This window comes from Anopheles aquasalis, chromosome 2 (genome assembly GCF_943734665.1).
Source record: "Anopheles aquasalis chromosome 2, idAnoAquaMG_Q_19, whole genome shotgun sequence".
NCBI lineage: Eukaryota > Metazoa > Arthropoda > Insecta > Diptera > Culicidae > Anopheles > Anopheles aquasalis.
In genome coordinates, this window is record NC_064877.1 from 24,954,607 (window position 1) to 24,979,848 (window position 25,242).

General features: G+C 50.2%; 3 protein-coding genes across 7 annotated transcripts in view; 2 read left to right on the plus strand and 1 right to left on the minus strand.

The window, feature by feature from the left end:
* Nucleotides 1-223: 223 nt before the first annotated feature.
* On the minus strand, nucleotides 224-2,368 carry LOC126570843 (apyrase-like). The gene has a single exon (XM_050228884.1). It carries the CDS (start codon nucleotides 2,361-2,363, stop codon nucleotides 627-629), a length of 1,737 nt encoding a protein of 578 aa, XP_050084841.1. The 5' UTR covers nucleotides 2,364-2,368; the 3' UTR covers nucleotides 224-626.
* A 1,150-nt stretch (nucleotides 2,369-3,518) lies between these two features.
* Nucleotides 3,519-5,382, plus strand: LOC126580755 (apyrase-like). Its single transcript, XM_050243997.1, has one exon. The coding sequence runs from the start codon at nucleotides 3,574-3,576 to the stop codon at nucleotides 5,266-5,268; it is 1,695 nt and encodes a 564-aa protein (XP_050099954.1). The 5' UTR covers nucleotides 3,519-3,573; the 3' UTR covers nucleotides 5,269-5,382.
* Nucleotides 5,383-6,735: 1,353 nt separating this feature from the next.
* Nucleotides 6,736-25,242, plus strand: part of LOC126570824 (uncharacterized) — a 66,549-nt gene continuing 48,042 nt past the window's right edge. For 3 of the 5 annotated variants that reach the window (XM_050228856.1, XM_050228859.1, XM_050228860.1), the window contains exon 1: nucleotides 6,774-7,012. The gene's annotated coding sequence lies outside the window, so the exon portion shown is untranslated. The other 2 variants (XM_050228857.1, XM_050228858.1) reach the window with 2 other exon arrangements.

Consider the following 25,242-nt stretch of genomic DNA (forward strand, 5'->3'; position numbering starts at 1 on the left):
AGACCAGCCAGGAAGGAAAGTACGTGCGATGGGAGAAACCAACCTCCTCCTCCTTTTTTTTTGTTCTACTTATCTATTTAAACATCTTGTAAGCAGCGCGAAAATGTCGGCTTCTTTCAATCTCGCGTTGAGATACTTCATGAAGCGGCCATTAGGCTATCTTTCAACTAATTTTATTTTCCTACACGAGTTAATTACTTCTCAACTTTTTAAACACTACTGGTGAGTGTATAGAATTGCATAAGATATTTATTAGATGAAATTTCTTTACCAGACCCCATCTTGAACAATTGAAATAAAATTCCCAATTTGAAACCTTTCAATGAAGAATTAATTTCTATTTTCTAAAACCCTGTTGTCTTTTCTTTTGTCTTCAATCATTACAACTATTATAAAAAAATATTTAAGTCAAAGATAGTTCGATACAGGCAACATTGTTCCATCTACACAGAGCCGCTTGCTTTGTCACCCTTCCAAGGGCTAGTTTTCAATTTATTTGAACAAACAACGACACTTTCTACTTTACACCCAGCAGCAGCAGCAGCAGCAGCAGCATTCGGTTGTCGTGTTATTCTTGCATGATTGAATACTGCAGTGGCGACCAGTTCCACCGGCCGGTCGGCCTGTTAGTTCACGAACTGCTGCCGCCCATCAGTACCCTGGATGATGGGGGACATCCGCGTGACGTACCGCTCGAACACGTCAATGTCTAGCGGTCCGATGCGCACGTTTGACCGATGATCCGCAAACATCTGGTACCCGTTGCCACCGTTGCCAATCCAGGCCGCAATCGCGACCCGGTAGCGAGCATTCGGGTCGAGTGGTTCATATTTCGGAATGCGGCATTCCTGGCAGCGAACGGATAGGTGCTGTACCCGCTGGAACGCAGGTTGCGTCATGTTGAACACTACCCGCAGTCCGGAGAACTGAAGCACGTCCGCGGTCCCGTGACGGCTGGCACTGTACTCCAGCGCTTCGAGAAGGGCCCGTCCCGGTAGCTCGAACGTGTCGACCGTGTTCTCGTACGGGATGGCCGTTACCAGATCTTCGTAGGTTAGCGTACCGGCACTGAGCGACGTCCGGAGGCCACCATCGTTCGTGATACCGATCGCGGCGTACGTCCACTCCCGCTCACTCTCTGACCGCTCGGTGTAGTAATCAACGAATGCGTCCGCTACGAAGCTACCAAAGTTACATTCCGCCGTACGGCACTCAGCTTTGGAGAGGAGTACTTTGCTGTTTCCCACCGGCCTGACCGCCAGTGCGTCCACCTGAGCACGCCACGGCGGCAATTCCCGTTCGATATCCTCATCTTTGGGGAAGGATTCATCCAGGAACTCCGTATTGCCCTCCCAGCGTACCACTTCACCCTGCTCGTCAAAGTACACCACCAGATGGCCGATGTACTTGGTGTAGGATCCAGCCTGAACCACCAGCACCTTCCGGCCAGCTGGCTGGTCCACCACGATCGGATAGGAATCGATGGGAGTATCTGGCCACCCACTGGCATCACCATTGTGGAGCAGCGAGTGCGAATGTCCACCGACAACCACGTCCACCTCGGGACATTCACGAGCGATCTGTTGATCGATCGCGAGGCCACAGTGCGATAAGACGATGATGATGTTAACACCGAGCTGCCGGAGGGAGCTAGCTTCACGGTTGATTGCTGGCACCTCATCCAGGAATCGGACCTTGTCCGTCATACTGAGCGTATCGGTTGCATGGTGTATCACTCCGATGATTCCGATCCGGCGGCCACCACGTTCAAGAACAACCGATTTCTGGTACTTGCCCTGCAGTGTTGGTTCTTCGCGATCGTCAATGTTTGCCACCAGCATCGGGCTGGTGATGGACTCGAGGAAGGGAACGAGTCCCTCGACACCGTGATCGAACTCATGGTTCCCGAGGGTCATCGCATCGGCCGGTAGCAGATTAAGGAAGTACGATGTCACATTCCAACGGAGCAACGTGTACCAGATCGTTCCCTGGAAGCTATCGCCCGCGTTTAGATAGATCGGATTCCGATCGGCGTACTCCCGCTGAAGGGCTTTCACTCTGGCCACTGTCCGCCCGTAGCCAGCGATGCACCTTTCCCCTTCGTCCGGTTTGCAGCGTGTGGAAACGATGTTGGTCTCTTCATACCGGGCGTGCAGATCGTTCACGTGGATCACGGTGAGCGGATATAGCTCGTCGCTTCTGCTACTACTCCGGATGACGTTCGTCTCGCGACCCGGCTTAGTAATGACCGTTCCTTGCTCGAGCGCCACCACAACCGATGATAGCACGACCACAAAAGCGGCGATACGTAGTGGCCACACGCGAAACATTTGCACAGTGGCCGCGTTCACGGTACACAACATCTCCGGTCTCGTCCGATTATGAACTACAACTGGTCGAAAAAGGCAAACACTGCGCTGTAGGGCCCCCGGGGTTCAGGACAACTGATCTCTCCACCCTCCTTCGCTCCCTACCGGTGCGGTTGATAAGCCAATCAAAGTGAGACGATTACACGGGCACGGGGGAACAACGGCGGCCACAATGTAATGCATCGCGTTAATTCGGTTTATCAGCAAACGAGCAGCGCGTTCCCAGGGACGGTGGTTGCTTTGTTGGTTTCCTAGGGAACCCTTTCGAGGTCGATTTCGGGGTACGAGGTGACCAGACAGTTTGTCAATTCAGGCAGACCCAGATGATGGGATTCTGCTGCGCGTGTTATAAATGGGACGTAACTGTTCAAACTGTTTAGTGACGCTGCTGGAATTGAAGGCAAAGTAAGGGATTGAGATAATGAGAGAGCACTCTTCGCAGCACAGAAGAAGAGGCCAATAAATCTTTAACCAACCTTACAGCAAATCAACTCTTATCCTAGCTCTGGTCACCGTTTAGTGGTTTTGTAGAAGAATTGATTGAGTGTTAGTAACCGCCCCGTGATTGATTACTTTCCTCTATCGAATGGCGATCCATATCTGACACCTGATAAGATCACACAGAGTTTGATCGATCGAGTGAGATGTTTACGTTTCAGGTGTGGTGCCTCTATAGGTGTGCCAGAGCTACCTAATTTGCATCGAAAATATGATTTATCATCAAGTTTCGAGGTGCAGCATGCAGCCTCAATCCATCAAGATGATCAATGATGCGCGCGTGTGTCTGGGTGGAGTCGTGGGGCTTCAGAGATGATTCGGAGAGCCAAAACAGTCTCAAGACTCTGCTGAAGCCTGCCTTTATCACCCTTTTGCGCGTGAAGAGCATAAAAAACAATGAAGAACTGGTTCCGGGCGTGGATGCTAGAACGAGTCCGGTGCTCAAAATGTGTGCGTCTGCGACGATGTGTGATTCAATGTTTACCTTTATCTCTCTCGGTATTAATTTTGTCACTCGCTCCTCTCGCGGTGTCCGCAGCGATCGAGAGCCGCTTATCTCGATTATGACGAAGCGCGCAAGCAACGAAGAAGCAGCGACTATAAAGGCCGCGATGGTGGTGTGCGATCCGGACCACACAGTTGAGTTGGTGGCTCGCGTCGTTCCTCTTGTGATAGTTGCGCATCTGACCCGAGGCCGGCAACAACGATGTCCTCACGACGGTGCTGCTGGTTGTTAGTTTTTGCGGTGTGCCCGTTGTTTGCGGTGCTTTCGGAAGCGGCTGGATTAGTGAAAGTATCTGACACCGAGCCGCCGGTCTTCCCGGTGACGATCATTCACGTGAACGATTTCCATGCCCGTTTCGAGGAGACGAACGAGCGATCGACACGCTGCAAGGCGGACGAAGGTGAACGGTGTATCGGTGGGTACGCCCGGATTGTTTCGCGAGTGAAGTCCCTTCGGCAGGAGTACGCCGATCGGAATCCGATCTATTTGAATGCGGGCGATAACTTCCAGGGAACGCTTTGGTACACGTTGCTCCGTTGGAATGTGACGGCGCACTTCCTCAATCTGCTACCGGCCGATGTGATGACGCTGGGGAACCATGAGTTTGAGCATGGAATTGGCGGGTTGGTTCCGTTTCTGGATGTGATCGAGAGCCCGATTGTGGTGGCGAATATTGACGATCGTGAGGAACCGACGATACAGGGCAAGTACCAGAAATCGGTTGTGCTGGAGCGTGGTGGCCGTCGGATCGGAATCGTCGGTGTTATCCATCATCTGACGCACACGATGGGTATGACGGAGAAGGTCCGGTTCCTGGATGAGGTGGAGCAGCTGCGGAAGGAAATCGAGCAACTGAAAAGCACGGGCGTTGACCTAATCATCGTGCTGTCCCACTGTGGCCTGGACATTGATCGTAAAATTGCTCGCGAGCTGCCCGAGGTGGACGTGATCGTCGGTGGCCATTCGCATACGTTTCTGTACAACGGAACAACGGAGCAGTTCCCAGATCGGGCAGAAGATACGTATCCGGTTGTGGTAGAGCATGGAGGAGCACGAGGAGAGCGCCAGCGCCGTACACTGATCGTACAGGCCGCTTCGTACGCGAAGTACGTTGGCCGGATTACGGTGTATTTCGACGAGAACGGTGACATCGTCCAGTGGGAGGGAAATCCTGAATTTCTTGACGAATCCGTACCACAGGATGAACAGATTCGGCGCGAGCTGGTACCGTGGCGGGAGCAGGTTGATGTGCAGGCCAACCGTCATATCGGTTACTCGGCGGTGGCACTGTCGCGCGATGATTGCGCGTGGAGTGAGTGTAACTTTGGTAACTTCATGACCGACGGTTACATCGCACATTATGCGGCCGAGAGCGCGAAACAGCCGACGGTGGGCGCGTGGAGCGAGGTGGCAATTGCCATTAACACGGGTGGTGGCATGCGAACATCACTCCGGGCTGGTAATCTGACCTTTGACGACCTAGTGACCGCGGTTCCGTTCGAGGATACGGTCGATAGTTTCGATCTGCTCGGCCATCACCTTCTGGAAGTGTTTGAGCACAGTGCGAGCCGGTACGGTAAGACGGATATGATGCAGGTTTCCGGATTGAAGGTGGTGTACGATATGCGGCGCCCGGAGGGAACGAGGGTCGTTTCGATAGCGGTCCGTTGCAAGCACTGTTCGGTGCCGAGGTATGAACCGCTGGAGCTGGATCGTGTGTACCGCGTGGCTACCGGGACGTACATCCGGAAGGGGGGCAGCGGTTATACGATGATTCCGCAGCATGCGACCAATCTACGCGTCGGGCCGGTTGATGTTAGTGTCTTGGAGGAATACGTGAGGAAGATGAGCCCCATCACTTGTGGCACGGAAGGGCGTATCAGCGTTATCACGTAGAGACAATCGAGGTGACAAGGAATTTGAATGAAATTAATAGGTTTTTTAATCATTTAGGCGAATGTGGCAGCCTAACATCTTGATGATCAATAAAAAAAAATATGAATCCTAAAATTCTCGCCTAAATTCTTATAACTCTATTTTAACTAATGTGAATGCTTTTACTAAATGTTGTCTTTTTCCATTATGATGTAACGAGAAAACTGCGCAATGATTAATTATTGCTACAAGGAGCTACTAACGATGACAGATTAAGAAATTCTGTTGAAATGAATAACGAATTGGTTAGCATTTAGTGTATTTTAAAATTGCTCTTTTCGATTCTGATAGTGTAATGGCTCTTTTTACTAATTGTTTTACCTAAAAAGAGCTAGAGCAGCTTCACAATATTCATATTTTTTTTATAGTATAACTCCATGCTTCATTTATCAATGATATTGGTTATAGAGGTGTTAAATACTCTTTCTCTGATGGCAAATCAAGGGCATATTTTTTAAGGGATTTTTATTTACCGCTTGTGCAAATTTCGTTTATATTGTGCATTTTTTATTCATCGCATATGGTAATAGCATCCTTAAATCCTTAAAATGGAAATAGAATGCAGGGTGCAACACTACTTTCGCTTGTATGAAACAACATGGCCCAGATATGTCCATACATTAGCAATACCAATACATTTCAAGATGGCCAAATTACGCACATTATCTGTTGTACAAATTGTTCAAGGAAACCGAATAGATCGCTTTTAGAGATTTTTTGTATGCTTATTAAATAGAAAGGCTCTAAAATTGCGTTCAAAACTTTAATGTTGTCATAATATACTCACAAAAGTATTTTCTGGATTTTCATAATTTTGTTTTCAAGTTTCAAGCTAATCATGTTTCAAGAGTTGTTCTGCACAGAATTCTAGGCCTATTCAGTGAGTCAAGGTTCTATTTTTCGAAAGTCAGTTTCAAGAAATCAAAGAATTAAAACGTGGATATATAAAAATTCAATCAATTTTGGAAGCATTATTTTATCAGCAGAACAAACATAAAAATCAGCTGATGCCGATCCTATTCCGCCCGTTACTGTTCTTCCAATCGAAAGCTCTCAGCAGCTTCGGCAATCGGGGCGCGCACGCACTCGGTTAACGAAGCAAGCTTTGAACGGTGGAGGAAGGGGTTGTTTTGATTCGCTCTCGCTCTTGATCCGATCGAAGCAATATAGGCGCCAGCAACGCGGAGCAACTGATGACTGACCGAAAGCATCTTATGTTGGCCATCCTGCTCATGTACGCTGGCACCTTGGCGTGTCCAACAGGTTTTCTTGCCGCTCTCTACTGCGCTCTCTCTCTCTCTCTCTCGGGTGGAGCACGATGGATCCTCTCCCTCGATACTCAGTGGGCTCCACCGACCAGCGACCGACCAGCGACCGACCGGAAAGCTCCGGAGTTCTATTGGTCTCGTGGCCACACTCACTTCCCAACCGTGGTGGACGCCAGTTCCGAGAAAGTAAGTGTCGCTCGCGTAGCCCCGTTTTTCGAATTCCGTGCGTGTCGCGACCGTTCGTGTGCTGGGGTGTTGAAGCCACGCGCGAAGTCGCGTTTCCAGTGCTCCAGTGTTCCAGGTGCAGTTGGTGGAAAGCGTGGCGAACGACGACGGACTGACCGGATCATCGAGCCTCGAATCGAACTCTCTGCTCTCGGGGAACCAGTTTCTGAGCTCACCATCCGGCCGTGTTCTTGTGTGCTTGTGTGTGAAAGGTAGTACGGTGTTTATACGATTCTGGTGGTTAGTAAGCCGTGGCCCGATGGTGACGATTGGTTGCAAGGGACAGTCTAGGTCGTGTCCTAGGCTGGAAATTGATTCTCGAACCTCACGACGACCACGACGAGGAGATATTGTGGAACCGATGAGCCAATATACAAACAAACAAACTCTCCCCTCTTGGCCTAGTGGACACCGACAAGACCAGCTAGGACGCTGATCTGGCGCTTTCACATTCCAACATTTTGATCTTCTTACATGCATCCTCTTGTTGGTCGTTTTTTTTGGTTGTTTTTTTTTTGGGAGCGCTTGTTATGGGCTGGTACGATATCACAAATCGAATGCCCTCGTTGTCGTTGTCGCTTCGTTCGATCACGTTCTACTACGAACGAATGGAGACCCACCATGTGTCTCGTGCTCCTCGTGCGTGTTCAAACAGACGCGCGACCTGTCAACCGTTACACACTCCACGGCTTGCTTTGGTTGGCGCGCGAAAGTTCGAAAGTTCAGCACCACCACCGAGAGCACGAGCAGCACGTGAATCCGATGCGAGCGTTCGATTTTCGTGGATGTCTGCGGGGGTGCTGGAATGGAAGGGTAACCGGAATGCCGATTCCGCTCGATTCCGGATATTGGAAGGCACCGCCATGCCCCAGCGACTTGGTCTTGTTGCATTCGCACGCCGTGGGCCACGAAAACGGTGATGCAAATTAGTTTCGAACCAATTTCCGTCCCGTTGTGGCATGGCTGCGGGTGGGGCGACGGAGAGGTGGAGCGGGGGACATATTTCCAATTCCAAGATGTGTGAGCTACGGGCTGTGGCCTACAGACGGCTCTGGTGCTGGCCAACACGCTTGGCATGGCGGCCTGGGAGCAGCATCTCGCGTGCGCCACCCCCTGATAAAGATGATGCTGATGACGCACCAGGTCTCCGGTGCCGTTTCGCAGTGGTGGTGGTGGTAGTGATGATGTAGAGATGATGTAGTGTCTTGTGCGCTGATTTCCATAAGATAGAAACCGGGCAACAGCAGCAGCAGCAGCAGCAGCAACAGTACCGTAGCAGGGTAGCAGCAGCAAGAACAAGGAATGGAGTGGAAAGTGGGGGCTGAAGATGAGCAATCAAAAGGAAGGAGAAAATTGTGGAAGAAAAGAACCCGTTCCCATCGAATGGATGGCCGTCGTGGCCCCGTTAGCGGACACTCGTTCGCTCGCCCTCGGGTCCGTTAGTGCGATTAAGGTCCGGACGAGTCGCCGTTGCCGCATCCGGAAGCATCATCATCATTGCTGGGGAGCGTCACGCAACTCCGGGAGTCACACGAAGTCAGCCGCTTCTTTTCTAGAACAAGTTCGTGGAACATGCAATCTTGTTTTAAGGTAAGTTCAGTTTTTTTTATTATAAAAATCTGCGAAGGTCATAATTCTTAAGGAAGAGAAATGCATTATGCCATTGTCGTCCTGGTGTCACCACCATGATGTCACACTCGGTGTGTTGAGGAAAAAAAATCATCTTCCCATATCCACCCCATACATCAACTCGAGTATGGCTTCCGCCGACGCCACAAAACAAATTATCCAGCTTCCAGCCAACCGCACCGATGATCGTTTCTGTCACCCCGAGTGTAGTTATCCCTTAAGCGCCCTGGCCTGGCAACTTCACCTTCGCCTACTGAGTGAAGGTGTTTGCTCCGAGGTCGCTCCTCCCTTTGGATCGCCTGGGCTCTCGTTGCGCCTTCTTCGATTGTAACTTGCTCACAGGATAAAGTTTTAACGAAACAGGGCATCCCGGAGATGGGGAGCGAGCGAGAATGGTGGCAATAACTATACACACAGGCCACCGCCACCACCAATGGTGACAGCTTGCCTCGACTTCACCGTTGCATAGGCTGCGCCACGGTTGGTTCCGGTATCCCGGAGTCCTGTCCCTGGATGGAAAAAGTTATTTTCTGGCTAGTTAATGTGCCATCGTACCACTGCTAGCGGGATCAGAGAAGGTGCCGTTTGTGTTTGAAGTACGGCAGTGCCCACTCCCGATGGGCACCGTCGGTGCAAAAAGGTGATTTCTTGGAAAAGTTCTGTTCCCAACCAATTCCCAGCAGTTCCGGGACCGTGTCTGGCTTCGGTAATCTGGGACGGAAGGAATGAAGGAACTGTGTCGGTTGTTTCTACGGCGGGTTTGAAGTTAAAAAGTAAATCACTTTACGTTGATATAATTTGGAATCATTGCCGGTTGTTCACGTTGGCCCGGTTCGGTTGGGTCAACGCTAGATTGTCCAGATTGAAGTTGAGAAAAGGATTGAGAATCTCCCGTTTATCCAGTTCCCTCGGCCTTAATCCACTCCAATCCTGTTGTGTGTTTGTGTTGAAGCGCTTATCGGAGAGTAGGAAAGGAACTCATCTGCGCTGAAACTTTTGCAGTGATGCAAGTTATGCGCCTAGCAGTCTCAGACGCGCTTGATGTATAGCTTACCTATAAGCCACCCTGTAATGAAGTTTTTGGCAAACAGTTGTACGAAATTGTGTCCCCGATTGGAGCTTTAGATCTTCAGTAGCTCGAACGGCGATACTCAAACTTCGATACACCACGATTACTGCAACAGTGACGTCCTGGAGGTAGAGAGGACAAGCTCCATACTTCGGCGGCCACCACTTTTCCGGGCAAAACTACAACTTTCATTGATTTATACTTTTCCGAGAGTTTTCGCTGAAATGGTTCCACATCCTCAATCGAGCAGAAGACCATTCCATTATGCAAAAAAGCGAAACATAGTGAATCTCAACGAATCCATCTGCCTGGACTGCCCGAACGCCGGGCCGGGCTTCTAGGACAAAGTCACAATTCATTGCCATCGTTTTGCCTCCGTTCAAAACCTGATCACGAGCGTACAGGCAAAGCTCGCGAAACCCCCCCGAGAAGTGGCAACCGAAGTGAAAGTGACAAATTTGCACCTCCATGAAATCCGCGCCCGCGACCGCGCCGCCGTTGGGCCTGCCTGCGAATTGAGTGGAGATGAAAAATGGCAAACAGATTGCCCCAGCGCAAAACCCATCCCCGAAAAGTGGCTTCTTCCCTTGGCACGGGCACGATTACGGGTGATGGTGATGATTTCGTTGGGTTTGGTTTTATCTTGGATCTATCGAATATATCAAATCGTCAGCGTTCGCGAAAGTCGCGTCTCCGCCGCGGTGGTAATTTGATTGCAATCGAACTCCATGCTCCCCTCGAAGAGTATTTGCCCAGAGAGAGAGAGAGAGAGAGAAATTTGGAAACTCTTTGGTCTTTAGCCGATTCTTCGCATCCAGGGGCGGTCGGTCCGTCGGTCGGTTTGAGGATTAGCTTAATGATTTAAAGTGAGACACTCTAGGAATTCCACAGCACCCAGCACCGTCAACAGCCAACCGAGTTTATGGTTTCACTAACCTTAGCGACCACCACCGCGCTCTTGGATCATTCATTTGGATCGCTCATCGGATCGTTGGCTAGTAGTTGGCTAGCGTCGTACGAGTGGTCCGTTGCCAAAGCATTCGAAACCGCGGCCGCACCGGCGAGCGTAAAACTTCAATCAATCGAAGGTCGTAGTGACCGTTGCCGCGCGTGTGTCTGTAGTGTTACGGCACGGCATGGGCAGGGTTTAGCAGCAGCAGCAGCAGCAGCAGCAGCAGCAACAGAAACCACTTAGTACGATCCATCATAATGCCGCTAGAGGGATAGATTTGCGGTTGAGGTGCGACGAATCTGGGCGCTGGTCGAGCTCTCACCCCGGGACGGGGGTCCAAGTTGTCACGATGTATTTGTGTGTTGTGTGCACCAATTGTCTGGTGCCCGAGGGGCCATTGAACGGCCTAGTGGTGTCTAACGATACCGGAACTTCGTACCCCTCGATGGCGGTCCGTGCAGCCTCCACGAACGCGATCTAGTTCACATACGGTCAGTGTCTCTCTTTGCCTGCTTGCCATCCGATCCGAGGTCGCTATCGGATCCATTCACAGATTGCTTCGGAGCTCCCCCTTTGGTCACTGTTTTTGGACGCTCGAATCGCTCGAAGCAGCAACCTCGGCGGTTCTGTCAAGGCTTATGGCTGTCGCTTTGTGGCGTTCGCGGCGCGTTTAGGGCTTTCGAGGTGAACACCGCTGCGTCCAATCGGTTGTCGCGCCTCGCGGCCAGATCAGCCACCAGCAGCAGGAGCAGAAGCAGGGGACCAAGTTCCTTTCGAAGGTTTCGAAGTCAATTAAAGAACGGTCCACAGAATGATTCATTCCGCATTTAAAACGAATGAAGGGGGAAAAAAATCATCATCCAAAAACTAATTCCATTTTACACTCTCGAGTCTCTCGAGCGTGTATGTGTTTTGTTAGGGGTTGTTCCACGGTCAACGCAAGGGCGTAGAGGGGGGCGCAAAGGGGGGATGGAAGCTGCCCACAAGAGGTTCTAATTCAGCATCAATGGAGTAATCTTGGCATGTCGTGCCATAAACACTCCAGCACCAATTTCACGCCAAGTTTTCCAGCCCTGTCTTTTCCCTGTCAAGTTCCGGGGACTCATCCTCCTTCTGCTCCATTTCCCCTTTTTCCGAGTCCTCCCCCCCCCCCAAAAAAGCGGGGCTCCCTGATTCGATTACTCTTAATTTTCTGAGTGATTTAATTTGCGTGTTCAGCCCCTTCAGGTCCCTTTGCCCCAGCGTGCGCGCGCTACAACCTTTAACCCCTCACGCTGGCACCTTTTTGGCGCAGATTAGCGTACGCCATACGGTGTGGCGTGGCGGTGGCGTGAGTTAAATGAATTTCAATCCCTACCATTAAATCTACCACCCGGCCGGTGGCCGGATCTTCCACGAATACACCCGTTTTGGCCGCTGCGTTCCCGGGGCCCCGTGCTGCAATTAATTTAAAAAAGCGAAACGAACCGCCCTAATGGGAAATTCGGCAGCGATTCATGCCATAAATTATGAGAGCATGAAGAGCATTTAAAAAGGGGGGTGGGGGGGTGGAGATAAACCCATGGCGGTGGTGGTGGTGGTGATGCTGGTGCTGATCAACAGTTCCTTTCTGTGAGGTCGAACCACGGGACGAAAAACGGGGTTTAATTTTATAATATTTAATTAATTGAATAAATCATAGCAAGCAGGGCAATTCAGCCGGGGGGTCCACTACAGCGCACCAGTGCCTAACATTCAGTAATTGAGCCTTTTAGTAATCAAACACAACCATCCAAACGTCGATGCGTGCGCGTGTGGCGTGTCCGTTTGTGGTGACACATCGTGGCCGCGGAAGATAAAAGAGAAATCGTGATTGAAGTGGGAGGCAATCAGCAAAAAAAAACAGATAGAGAGAGAGGGAGAGAGAAAAAAACGGCGGAAAACCTCAATGATCGATCGTCGGCTCATTAAATATCAATTAAAGTTGGTAAGGTTTGGCATCGGCTCGCAGTAGTGAGCATCATTGGCAGCCCAGTGGCACCAAACACTCACTGGCAGCACCATTAATTAATCAACGAACTTCCGGATAGAGGAGAGTTTCCTGGTTGTGATGGCCGATGATGTTGATGACGGTACACTGATAATGCGTGGGACACACACTGGCCACTGGTGGGTACGCTGAAAGTGACATTTGATGACGTGCTGCGGCCACGATGGTGCAGCGAGTGAGCAATGGAGGCGCCCATAATTGGTACCGCAGCACGTTTCATTCACTTTCTCATGAATTTTTATCACAATCGCGCGGGGGGGAAGGAATTGCGTTAGTCCTTTTGTTGCCGGGAAAGCCCACAGAACGGTCCTTCTTTGCCTTAACTCGTTGTGTGTCTGTGGCATCCGGTTCGGTGTCCGGAGTGGACTCGAGAACTGTACGCATGGACGAGCAAATTCAGCTACATCCTTCCTTTTAATGGACACAGAAAGAGGACTAGGCTGAAGTACCACTCGAAAGGACCACTAGCTCCGGCTGGCTGGTTGGTTGGTTAGGGAAAAAAGGGACAGAATTCTGTCTCGAAAGACGCACCATTGTTGGGGTATTGGGTTTGACGCAGGATCGTAAGGACAATTTGATGCACTCCACGGGGCCGGGGGATGCTTTCGCCCCAAGGACCACCACTTCAATCGATCCGATCCGTGTACGCATGCGAACAGCTTGGTAGAGTTACTGTTGAAGCTGCGTAGCCTACCGGGCTACCATCCGGGGGATACTGAGTGTCCCGAGGTGTCTGTAACTTGAACTGCTTGATGATGCTGCTCGGCCCAGGCCTGGCCTCAATGATGATGGGTTCGCTTGCGTACCGGCGAGCACATTTGCACTTCAGCAGCCGGAATCGTTCGGAAGCAATCGTTGCCACTTCCGTTGCGAGCAGATAAGGACCTGGCGTTCCTTTCGTGGTTCGTCCCCATTTCGACCAATTCCAGTCACAATGTTGCCGTCTTCTTTGAAGCGCTCTGTTGGTGAAACACGAAACGAACGAACGAACGGACGAGAGTCATCAAAGGGGTGTCACCAGTCCACCCGGTTCTGTGCCGTTAGTACTCCCTATGGACGCAGTGGACGACAAACTCTGATCTGATAAAAGAGAGTTGCCTTTCGGTTGCCAAACTGCGAAACTTGTTCTTGCTGGCCCCGCTGCGGGGAGGGGCGGGTCATGGAGCATATGTCACGTTGTTCCGAAGTGTTTCGGATGCTTGGCCAGAAATCGAGCCCCAGCATCATTACCCTCGCCATCGCTGCTGCTGCTGCTGCTCCTAGACTACTCCTCAAGTGTCTGTTTTGATTGCGGGAATTAGGCGCTGGCAGGCAATAAGCACAAAAAGCTGATTAGCTTCATAATGTGGCAAACGGTTGTCGGCATAATACTACTCCACCCCCCCATTGGACAGCTTAATCGAGGCGTTCTCCCTTTCCTTCAATCTAATTCTTCCTTCTAACTCACAACCTTTACTGGTGCACATTATTATATCCAAACCCATCCGGCGGAGGATGCTGGGTTGAAATTCCATCTAAAAAGTCTTTCCGATTGCCGCTGGGACATAGAAGACATAACACAGGTCGGACAGACCACCGGTGGGACCGTTGCTTCCAGTCCAGTCCAGCGAAACAAGTTTGGCCGTTGTGGTGCGCCGAACGTCGTGGCACCTTCTACTACCGAGTGGAGTCACAACCATTTGCTCAAAGTTGAAGGGAAAAATCGAGAAAAAATAAACTTATCCCCTTGCCCAAGGCAAGGGAAGGGCTCTGGGCTCCGAAAGGCGGTGGCGGCGGTCTCGAGAGCATCGAGAGCAGGTGATTCTGGTGTACCTGGCGTGGCGAGCTTGCGAGAGCCGATTGGCCGATCGACCGAAGCCAGCTTAGACGCCGACTCCCCCTCCCGGCGTACCACTTATTAATGAAACAGCTACAGCCTGGCCGAGCAAGGTCGTTCAGTGTGTGTGTTGATCCGTACACACAACACCACTGGAACTCGAACCGCTGGTGAAGTGGATTCCAAACGGTGGCCCGCTCGAGATCGCTCAAGGAATCAACATTACACGGACCATTTCCTACACGCGACGCGTTCTCGGCGTCAGATGGTGGGGGGACGTCGCTGAACTTCGATGACTTCGGAACTAGGGAGATGGCCACCCTGGTACACATACTCCCACTCCACTGTCGGGTGACGTTGGATTTATCAAGAGCGAAAGGTGCGCGTGGCAATGGCATGGCAGCAGCAACGGCCGCGTACCTTGGCCAGCTAGCAGCGAGTCGAGTTTTTGCGTTGTTCGCGTTGTGTTGCGTTGTTTGTCGTCTTTATTTCCCTCGATGCTACAGGTCGTGATGCCCTGACCTCACACGCTGTAGCAGCAGCGGCAGCAGCAGTGTGCCAACGGAACGATATGGCCGCGCTCAGTGGCACAAAGAGGCGCAAGGCGGCCGGCAGCGCATGAACGAATGGATGGGGCCTGTTGCCTGGCGAGGACGCAACGCATGGATTGTGGTGCTTCTGTGTTACTCTTGCCTAAGCGCTGTGTTGTGTTGTGGTAGAACATGCACTACTAGCGGGGGCCAGGGCTAACGAGCGTCTAGGCTCTGGTCGAGTTTGTTCCAGTTTTGCAGTTCTTCGCGTTGCTCATCACCATCACATCGCCGAACTCTCGTAACATTGGCTTTATTATCCAAATTACAATGACGTTGACATCACTGGCCGCGCTATGGCGACAGAATTCGTTTCACGCACAAGAAAGTGTATCACTAGCCGGCTCATTTCCTTCACAGTTCCGGTGGAGTTGTTTTTTTATGCAGGATATTTTGATGTACTGGCGTAGTAATGGCGAGCCCACCAAAGTGGTTGCAAGGACACCACCGAAAATGAGTAACGTCAACAACGTTCCGGACACGCGGTAGAGGGAAGCTGCTACCTCGACCTCGAGGACCTCGACTCGCACGAGGCGCACATTAGCACGAGGGCGAATCTTGTAGGTTACGGCCAATTAACAGCCCATCCAGAGCGCACTGCGACTGCAGAGTGATGCGAGAGTCCGAGTGACGCAGGTCACTAGGCCGCACACTGAGCTTAACTGAGGTGGTCCCAAAAAACCAAACACCTGGTCGGGTCTCTCATTAACCAGCGAGTTCGTCTCGCGACACTATGGCTTGGGTTTGCGGTTTTATTTCACTTTTTGAACAACAATTTGTCACGGCCGGCTGTGTGGCCATCGGACCGAAAATCCCCCCCCCCCCGCCATCCTCCCTCCTCGGCAAACGGATTTTTATTTATAGGAACCACTTTCAACGGCGCGCTTTTAATGGTCGGTTCTTGGGAGCTAATGTAGCGCACCATTGTTGATGATGGCCGTGGTGTGCGCCGGGTTGCTATGATCCTGAAAGCCATCAGTCTAGCGATTTTATTCAATCGTTTGGTCCAAGTAACCACTGATGCTGATCCACGTTGCTTGGATCTCTGGAAACAATCTGCGGACGGCGGGTAAACGACGCACAACAATCAGTAGCAACCATTCCGACAGATTATTTCGCGACCATCGCGAAACCCCCGCTTTAACTGGATAGGACTACCACCGGGCGCTCTACCATTATCTCTGATGGCAGCCGAAAAAGATGGCTTCCACTTCCGGTACCCACCACCAGCCTGCATCGCATTCTCCTAGTGTTCTAAGGGTTGATGTTGGTTCCTTCGCTCCCTCTCCTCGGATCCGGTAGAAGCCAACGATTTGTTTTCCCATCGCTCCCGGGGCGCTCTCTCTCCACTTCCGGTCCGCTCACTGTCAGCTGCGCAATAAATTAGCTATAATCCACATCCGTTCCCCAACGGTGACCCATACACGCGCCCACCACCCATACCACCGTCATTGTCGGTCGCGAATTTATCATTTTATGGATGTCCCGGGGTCCCCCCCGCGGGTGGGAGAAATGACTTCTTGACAGATCGAACGCACCGACACCCGGAGACCCCGGAAACCATGGCCTCTAGCTCGTTGCTCACGTTTTTTTTGGGTACGCGAAGGGGAAATGTTTGTCAATGGAGCCAGGACCAAGAGATTGCGCTTCCTGGCTTTATGGCCATCGAGAGAAGACGGCCCGCGATGTGAGCACCATAAATGCGTTGCGTCAATTTCTTCGCCAAAGCCCGAGCGCGATGGCTTCGAGTCCTGTTATAGCTTATGTTGACGCACTCCTTCTGCTACTCGCTACTCAGCGTTCGCCACCGTTCATCGGTTGCATAATTTAGTATCCTCCAGAGGGTGATTCACTTGGCTCCTGGCGTGGAGGACTCGCCATAACCGCCACCCGGACTTCCAACAGCTGGTAGAGTGTTGGTAGCAAGAAGTGTTGGCGCATAAATTGGTTTCTTTTCGCCGCGTACACAGGATCCACTCCCAAACCATCGACGAAAAAACCAACGAAACCGATCACGCACGTAATACAGTGTCAGCCATTTTTGCGGGAATAAAACAGAAAAAAAGGCAAAACAGAAGACCACACAACAAAAACGGACTTACCGAACCGATGCTGCTACTGCAACATTCGCTCGCTCAATTCCGTGGAAAATATGATACAAACTGTCATTCCATTCCGGGGCCAGAACATGGTGGTGCCGAGAACGATAAAGTTCCCGCTCGAACTTCGGGTGGTTCGGTGGAATGTAAGGTCCCGGAAACGAGTGACAGGCAGGCTACACCCCAGAAACCTGTCACCATCAGTTCTCAGGAAGCGTACTGAGTGTATATTCTCGCCACTCTGCGGCCTTCGTGAGACTCACCAGGAGCTGTCGCGCCAGTGGATCGAGGCCACGGGCGCGTTGTGCGTTGGAACACAACCGACCACCCGATGCCGACGTAAATTCAAATTTTCTCTGGCTGCTGCTGCTGCTGCTGCTGCTGTAATTTTCTTGCAGCTTTTTCGGGACGTCGGTTTCGATTCATCGGTGGCGGGGGTGTGCCACATGAGGCACGGAATTCGGCGGGGGCGAGTCACTCTGACATACACACAAAACCTATATCCCAACGCACGCCAGGGAACATGGTGGTGGTAACATTTGGCGTGCTGGCCGTCAAAAAGGCGGTGAAGATGCGCGAAACGCACCACAGACAAGTTGTGCTCTGTTCGCTCGATTGGACTGACAATGGACGTGAAAATGTCACAAAAACGAAGAAGAAGAAGCCAATGTTTGTCAAGTGATGTCCCAGATGTGCGCCCCTCCCCACCCCCAGGGTGAACCATCCATCCGGTCGCCCGATAATATCACCCAACGAATGAGCAATTTCGTGACGTTTACAATGTTCGCACTTTAAGCGCCACAGACCCAGCCAGCGAGAGTTACCGCCAGATGAGATGTCGTTTTAGATGAGTCGTTTGCTTTATTGGCGAAAGACACGCGACCTGGCGTTGGCAAATGATTACAAATGCTGGCGGATAAGCTCGTGCCACGCACCCACTTCTTCTTCTTCTTCTCGACCGAAGGTGGATTTGTGTGAGCCGAAGCAACAGTAACTGAGCATCTGGCATTACAACGAGAAGCACGAGAAAAGGGGGAGCAGTACGGGGGGAAGGGTGGTTTGATGAGGTGCCTCTAATTTCGTTGAAAGTATGTGGCATGAATCAAAATGAACTCGCGCTGAAATATGGCTTCTAATTCGTGCGTAGGTACTGTCTGGTATTCGAGAATCCGTCTGGTGTGGTTCGAGAATGGCTGCAAACCAGTCATGGGTTGCTTGGTGCAGCCAGAGGAAAATGTACCGCCACCGTGACCACGTTCGACGCTACTTTGTGCTGAGCTGAGGATAAGCTCAAACACTGAATAGCCGCCAGCAGCACAAAAAAAACCCCCCGGAGAAAGTTGCATTCGACGGCTGGTGTTTCGTGTTCGTGGCTCTGGCACTGGCTTAGCTCAACATGCCAAAGGACCTGAAGCAGTCGGAACTACTAAGCTGCTTTGCTTCGCACCGTGTCGGGTGTGCTTACAGGACAACAACAAAGTCAACTCAAGCTTACGGTCCGCCGTCAGAAGCCTTTCATCTCATATCTCCGGCTCCGGGGCACTTCTGGAAGTGTCATCCGTATTTTTGGGGAATAAATTATTTATGTATAATTGTACACAACCGTCCTTTGTTGTGTTGTGTGTGCAGACTTACTACTTACGGTTGTGACGAGCACGAAACGAGCCGCAACAAGAACACATCCCCTGATCCCTCGCAATGATCCCAAACCTCTGGTGTAGCTGCGTCCACGTCAGTTGCGGTTTTGAATGCATGAAAGCCTTACTGCCGCTTAGTGAGTAGCAGTGCTGCAGTCTCTGCAGATCTGGCTGATTCGAAACAAAACCCAAAATCTGGTCCTGGGATCCGGATCTCGGTCCTCGGTTTTTCATTCGGGGTGCACTTGTACATTCCGGTAGCATCCTGGGGTACCATGGCAAACATCATCTGTCTTGGGTGTCGTCGTCGTCGTCGTACGGTGCAGACTCGAGTGACTCGAGTTTGATATGGATTCAGTTGGAAGCATGGAGATGGCGTTACAGCTTTTCGTTATTTTTTTTTTTGCTGGAAAAGTACGGATTTAGATTCACTTTTTTGGAGTGGAGTGGAATGGATTTGGGTGAATTCGCTTTATGCATCTCTTGACGCGAGCTTGCACGAGAAATATGTTAGCATGACAGATACTTCCGATGGGTTGAAATTGTCTCTATGGAACTGAAATGGTCCAAAGCACTTCAAAAGAGAAAATTAACGGGTGAAAGGGATAAACTGAATGTTTGATGCAGATTTTCAAACCAATTCACTGGGGAATGGAGGAATGGTATATTTAATGTTTGAAATAGAATATTTTTGAAATTGTCTTTTTACCCTTGAAATTTTAAATTCAAACAGGAAGCTATCTTTTAGATTATGTAGACAAAAAAAAGCAGATTTAAATTCGTATGAAATGAATTTAAGTTAAAAAAACATGAATACATTGTTTTACACAAAATGAAGACATCGACCACTTACGACATAGAACACTTTTAAATTGCCCATTTGCAAACCATACCCAATCAATAAGAATACGTTGCTGAGCTTTTACCCTGCGATACTGTCCCTTCCATTTGGGGGACACCCCAAAACAGAACGGATCCTAAAAGGGTCCACTGTGCTAACCAAAAACGGATCATCATGGCAGCGAGAGAGATGCCTTTCTGTGACAGTTCATTTGTAACCCAGGACCCAGGGGGGGGGGGGGGGGTTTGACTGTATACCACGATGGGAATGAGGCTAGCAAATGGCCAGCGCCAGGCCCCTTGAGTGAACCGTAGCTCTAAAGCGAATCCTGGTCTATCCGGACTAAGTAGTGCATTAATAAAAGTTACCAACAGAAATCGACAAACAAAGCAGTGAGTTGAAGGAAACAGAGCAGAGCAAAGAGAGAGAGAGAGAGAGTTTTAAGGACTAGCTGGTTACTAGAATGAAGCATCCCAGGGAACAAAGATTGTTGTTTGCGTCGCGCTGAGCACCCAGTGGAAGCGATGAACAATATGCCGGGCCCCGCATACCGGCGTTCTTAGTCAGTTCTTGTTTCACTTTTCTTTAAACTGAGCATGGAAATTGGACAGCTTGTCGCGTGCAGCCTCTCCGTTTAGCCAATGAAAAGATGTCCTTAGGGCACCATTTACACCGTTCGGCGTGGCATGGCCAACCGGCAAACGGCCTTCTTGTATGGAAACAGTTTAAAACGAAACGAAGGCGACGGGATAAGGTAAATGAAAGTAATCATCCAAGTAGCGCTGTTTTGTGCCAAGATTGCTCCGTGACTCGTCTTTTGTTTGCCATTACGCGGGCACCAGTAAGTAAGTAGCAGGGAGGATTCGAGCTCGAGAAAAAAACCGCTTCTCCAACGAACGTTGCTCGTTTCTTCCATCTTTCAAAAACCGTTCTAGTGTAATATTTATCCCTAACGTTTACTTCACGATTTCAGCGAGAAAAAACGGAAAACACGGAAGCGAAACAAATTTTCCTCGATCCAATGGTAACGCGCGCTGGTTGCTTCGTTGCTTCCGCAGCCAGCGCTCCGTTACTGAGTTTTAAATAAGCAATTTGCATCACCAGCGCCAACACCGGAACCATGACCGGTGACCGAAATCCGCCCACATACGGGCCCATGGCGGGTGTATGTGTCTGTGTGGTTGGTCCTTTTTTCACCTTTTTGCAACCACAACTCCCGTTGCGCGTTATGCTTTCCAATAGGCAACGCAACCGCGCAACGTGGACCACGGACCAGCATCAAAGGACCCCCTCCGGTGGTTGGGCAGTGAAAAGCGGCCATTCATTTAACGATCGCATCCTTTCCGGGTTGTTTGCGGCCAGCAAGCAAAAGGGAAACCAATTTTTTTTTGCAACTAAATAAAAGACCATCCCTCTGACACGGCAGCAGCACCCGGAGCAGCACAGGAAGTGCGATCACCTCCGGCGTGCCGCTTGACTCATCGCATCGTCTTAGGCAAATTCACGGAAGTTGAGTTGAATTTTCACTGCCACAATTAATAATTTTGCCAAACTTCCTGCCCAAAAACCGAGTTATCGGAGCGTCAGCTCACAGAATCGTGTGGGAGAGGGTCCTTACGAAGGATCTTGATACGATCAGCGAACGCAGCACACACGCAGCTCACGCACCGACCGAACGGACGCATCATACACGATGGAAAACCGATGGAAAAAGGGAAAAGAAAATGGAAAAAAATAAATAAACAAATGAATAACGCGGCGCGGGTTTCCGCGTGCAATGTGGTTTCGCGATGATAAAGTGGCGCGCAAATAGCAGCAGAGCCCGAACAGGACCGAAAAGGATACGGCACGGCCACGGCCACTGTGGGTGCGAGCCCTGAATTATGCTCGAAACCACCGGGTACGTGTGCGGTTGCCGAAACAGCGCATGCAAACACACCACCATGATTGTCGGTCGACTGGATATTGCGAGGAACTTCCACCATTTTTCTTCACTTTTTTACTCGCCTTCGCCTTTTCCTTCCACGGGTCTGCCTCCTGGTGGCACAGGAACTGCGAGCGATCTTTGCCAACAAACACACGGCGCTTGCTTTGTTTCGTTTCTTTTGGTTTTTTTTTGCTTCGATCGTCGACGAGCAAACTGAGCGCGATCTCTTGAAACTCTCGATTGCGAGAAATGTGGCCATGAAGTGTGTGCGCGCGTTCGCGATGAGCCCCAGCACCGTACTCGCTTTTCGTGTTTATCGATGGACGTCCTCCATCGTACACCACAAAGGGCAGGTGGCTGGGTGGCACAGGTGGGTGTGAATAAAAATTTATGACTTATTTATTTATGCAATATGTGAAAAGTGAAAATTTTCTATCATTCCCCACCGTGTCTGTCCTTACGCATCGCACTGCCGCCTGCGTCGACGCTTCTTCGGGAAATATGTGTTGGAAAATATGCTTTTCACCAAAACGCACCAAACGGTACGACGACGGATACTTTGCATACCTTTATATCGCCTGGCCTGATCAACGAGGGAATCGTAAAGATAATAATTTAGTATTTGTTTGTTTTTCTTCCGCGGCAACCGTCTGCGGCTGTTTTCGGGGGAGGGTTTGTGGTTGTTGTTTATGCACAGGCTTAGAGGGATGAAATACGTTACGAGTGCCTTTAGGCTTGGAAGCGATTTCAAACTTTCCCCTAAAAGTTTTTATTCCTTTGCTTTCTTTGCTCAAGTGTTGACTGTTGGTTTTGGGTGCTCTTTTGAGACTTTTTTTTATAAGATAAATTGAAGCACTTCAAGTGTTTTTATAGCTCGTGCAGGGCACATATACTTGAAGCTATTTTTGAATTTTGTACATAAAGTAAAATAAATATGATTTGTATGATTTTTAAGGCTGATTCTTATCATATTTTATTAACTAAAATAATATGTAACCAAATTCTCAAATTCAAATTTAATTATCATGGAAATGGCTTTAAAGGCAAAATGTACAAATGGTTCATGGTTGAACAACTATTCCTAATCACATAAACTTGAACATGCGATAAGTTCTAATGCTGACGGTACTTGCCAAGCCGACACGGCTCTTAACATCGAGAATACATCAGACTGTTATAGAGGTTTCCGGTGGAAATGTATCTACGAACGTATAATTCCTTTTTGAAGCATTCCACCCACCCCTCGGAGGAAAATGATTTAATTGTGGTAGCAGAGTGCTTATGACGATCATTCACGAGACTTACTTCTGGTCTGATTTGGTCTCCAGATGCTTTAATCCTAGCGAATGATATGATAAACACTAGCATCCATTTCACAGCAGCAGAGATTTGTGGCACTCGAACAATAAACACATCAAACCCTAATCTCCAACACTAATCGTCCATTCCAAGGTTTATCGATGATTCGCAGTCGCCTCGTACAGCGGAACTCGGAAACAGTAATTACCGGACACGAACTGTTTCCGGCAAAGGACACCACGTGCGCGTTTGTAGTAGTAGTGTATGTTGTTGCTGCGGAGCTCTTCACTACAGACCACAAACACCCGGGAGGCGGGGAGTACTCGTATTCCCATCTGCTGCCCATCGCATATCAACTGAACCGACCGTCTCGCACCATTTGAAACAATAACTTTACAACTCGAAATCACCAAACTCTCTCGCTGCTTCACACCATCGCAGTGTGCTGTGCTGGTGAACATTTTCCAGCGTTGTTACCGAGCACCAGCACCAAAGAGTTATTCCCGAACGAAGGGTTCCCGGTTTGGCAGATGTGAACAGGGTACCACATTTTGGCTTCCGATCCCCCTTCGACCGCTCCGGATACCATAATTCTTCCCGGCAAGTCCTGCACCGTACACTTTAATAACCGTTTATCGTGTGGAAAATTCGCATTAACCAGAGTTTTTGGTCTCGCGCAGAAAAGTCGCCCCGAGCCGCCATTGCCATTGTTGCAGGAATCTGGAATTTATGTCATTTTATCAACGATTGCAACCTTTTCCGGAATTCACGGTAGAATGCGTGGTATCAGACCTTTCCGGAGGTTGTGGCCCCCAAAACCCGGGACTGCTATTTTCCGTTACTTGCTGAGAGCAAATTTTGTAGCAACGTAACGACGAGATGACGTAGAAGATTGGAATGAGCGCGCTGGAGACAGAAGAAGCACAAGGCCACTGTCGGAGCCACTCCCGGAAGTGAATCAACCATCGACCCGGAACTCTTGGTTTCTCCCCACGGGGGGAGAGAGGATGTACATGGTCCCGGGGGGGGGGGGGGGGGGCTGGTAGGAAAATTGCCATTTAAATTTTCCCACCACCATTCACCAAGGATTCAATCGATGGAGGACAAAAACAGGGAGACACAAGCCATTTCTCTGGCTTGTTTGGTGGGGCGGCTGCTTTCGCTTCCAACTTTGCAACACTTCTTATCATCATCCTACATTGATAGGATCTCGTTGGTGTGCTTTCTTCGCTTTTTCTTCGGGTGGGAACAGGACCCACCAACATCGCATTCGTGCATTCGCTCGTTAACAGCTCGACAGGAGCTCGTTGTTTTTTTTTGCTGCCATCCTCTTCATTTTGTCTGATGGATATTTCTGCTGGAAACAAGATGCTGCTTCTAAGGAGGATGCTTCAGGTTACTCCAGTGGCTTCCCTTTAGCAGTAACCTCGGGAACGCAGGAAAAGTGGATCCGCGAAGCGGTCTGGACGGGGAAGCACGCCAAGTGAATTGATTAAATTTCCATTTGTGTCTCAATTCCAACCGAAAGCAAAACTTCAATTTCACACATTCGTCCCATGTGCCCCTGCGGAGGTTCCTACTTACGGCTGTTTACGAGAGAAACTTGTTCCATCGCTTTCTGTCGAATGACGGACGTCTGGCTGCTGCAGCTTCTGTCGATCTTATCGAGGTTCCACCGTCTATAGAGACGTTCACTGTCCCTGATAACCACGTGGCTAAGTTTAAACCACCAAGCAAACATTCAGGCACCGAGCTCACACTAGCTCTACTGATCCTCAAAATTTGGCTTCTAGCGTCCGGGAGTCACTCTCAGGGAATCGGGCTGCGGGAATTGAATCACGTTGTTTTCCACCGTAGCGGGAGTTATTCACTTTTCCTCCAGCAGGACGATGAGAGTACGTTCGACGGGAGATGGGAATCCCGGAAGATTCTGGCACAATGACAGGAAGAGACTCCACAATCTTCGACAATGACTGCTTGCTGCTGCCTGCTTAGATGCCTTGCTTTGCGGTTGACGATTTGGCGACTGCGGATTTCGAGAAGGAGAGAAGACGGTGCGAGGTTTAAGTTGAAATTCAATCTGTCCTGCCACATTTTGTCGTTTGCCATCGAAGAAGGCTTACAGCGGCATTGCGAATCGGAATCATTCTGATCGGGTTGGGACCACAGGAACCGGCACAGGCACACCTCTTGCAGACACAGGACCGGCACCGGTTTTGTGCTTGAGAATAGCGAGTGATTTCCGTTGCTCCAAGAGTACTAGAGCGATTCAGGTCCCAAGTCCCCAGGACCCGTTTCTGGATGGCAATGTTTAATTGAATTTTCAGATCCATTCCCTGAACGACGGTAATAGCACTCGAAATAATGGCAACGAGTGTTCTAGCCCCGGATGGGGTGGGGAATGGCAAAACTTTGGTTCCGGTACCGTCGGTATTGTGAGGAATGTGTGCGCTCGAGTGCAGTGCAGATTGATGGTCCTGGGAAAAGAGGGTGGGGGGGGGGGGGGGTTCCTACCAAGAAGGAATCCGAAAGTTCGCAGCAAATCGATGGATGC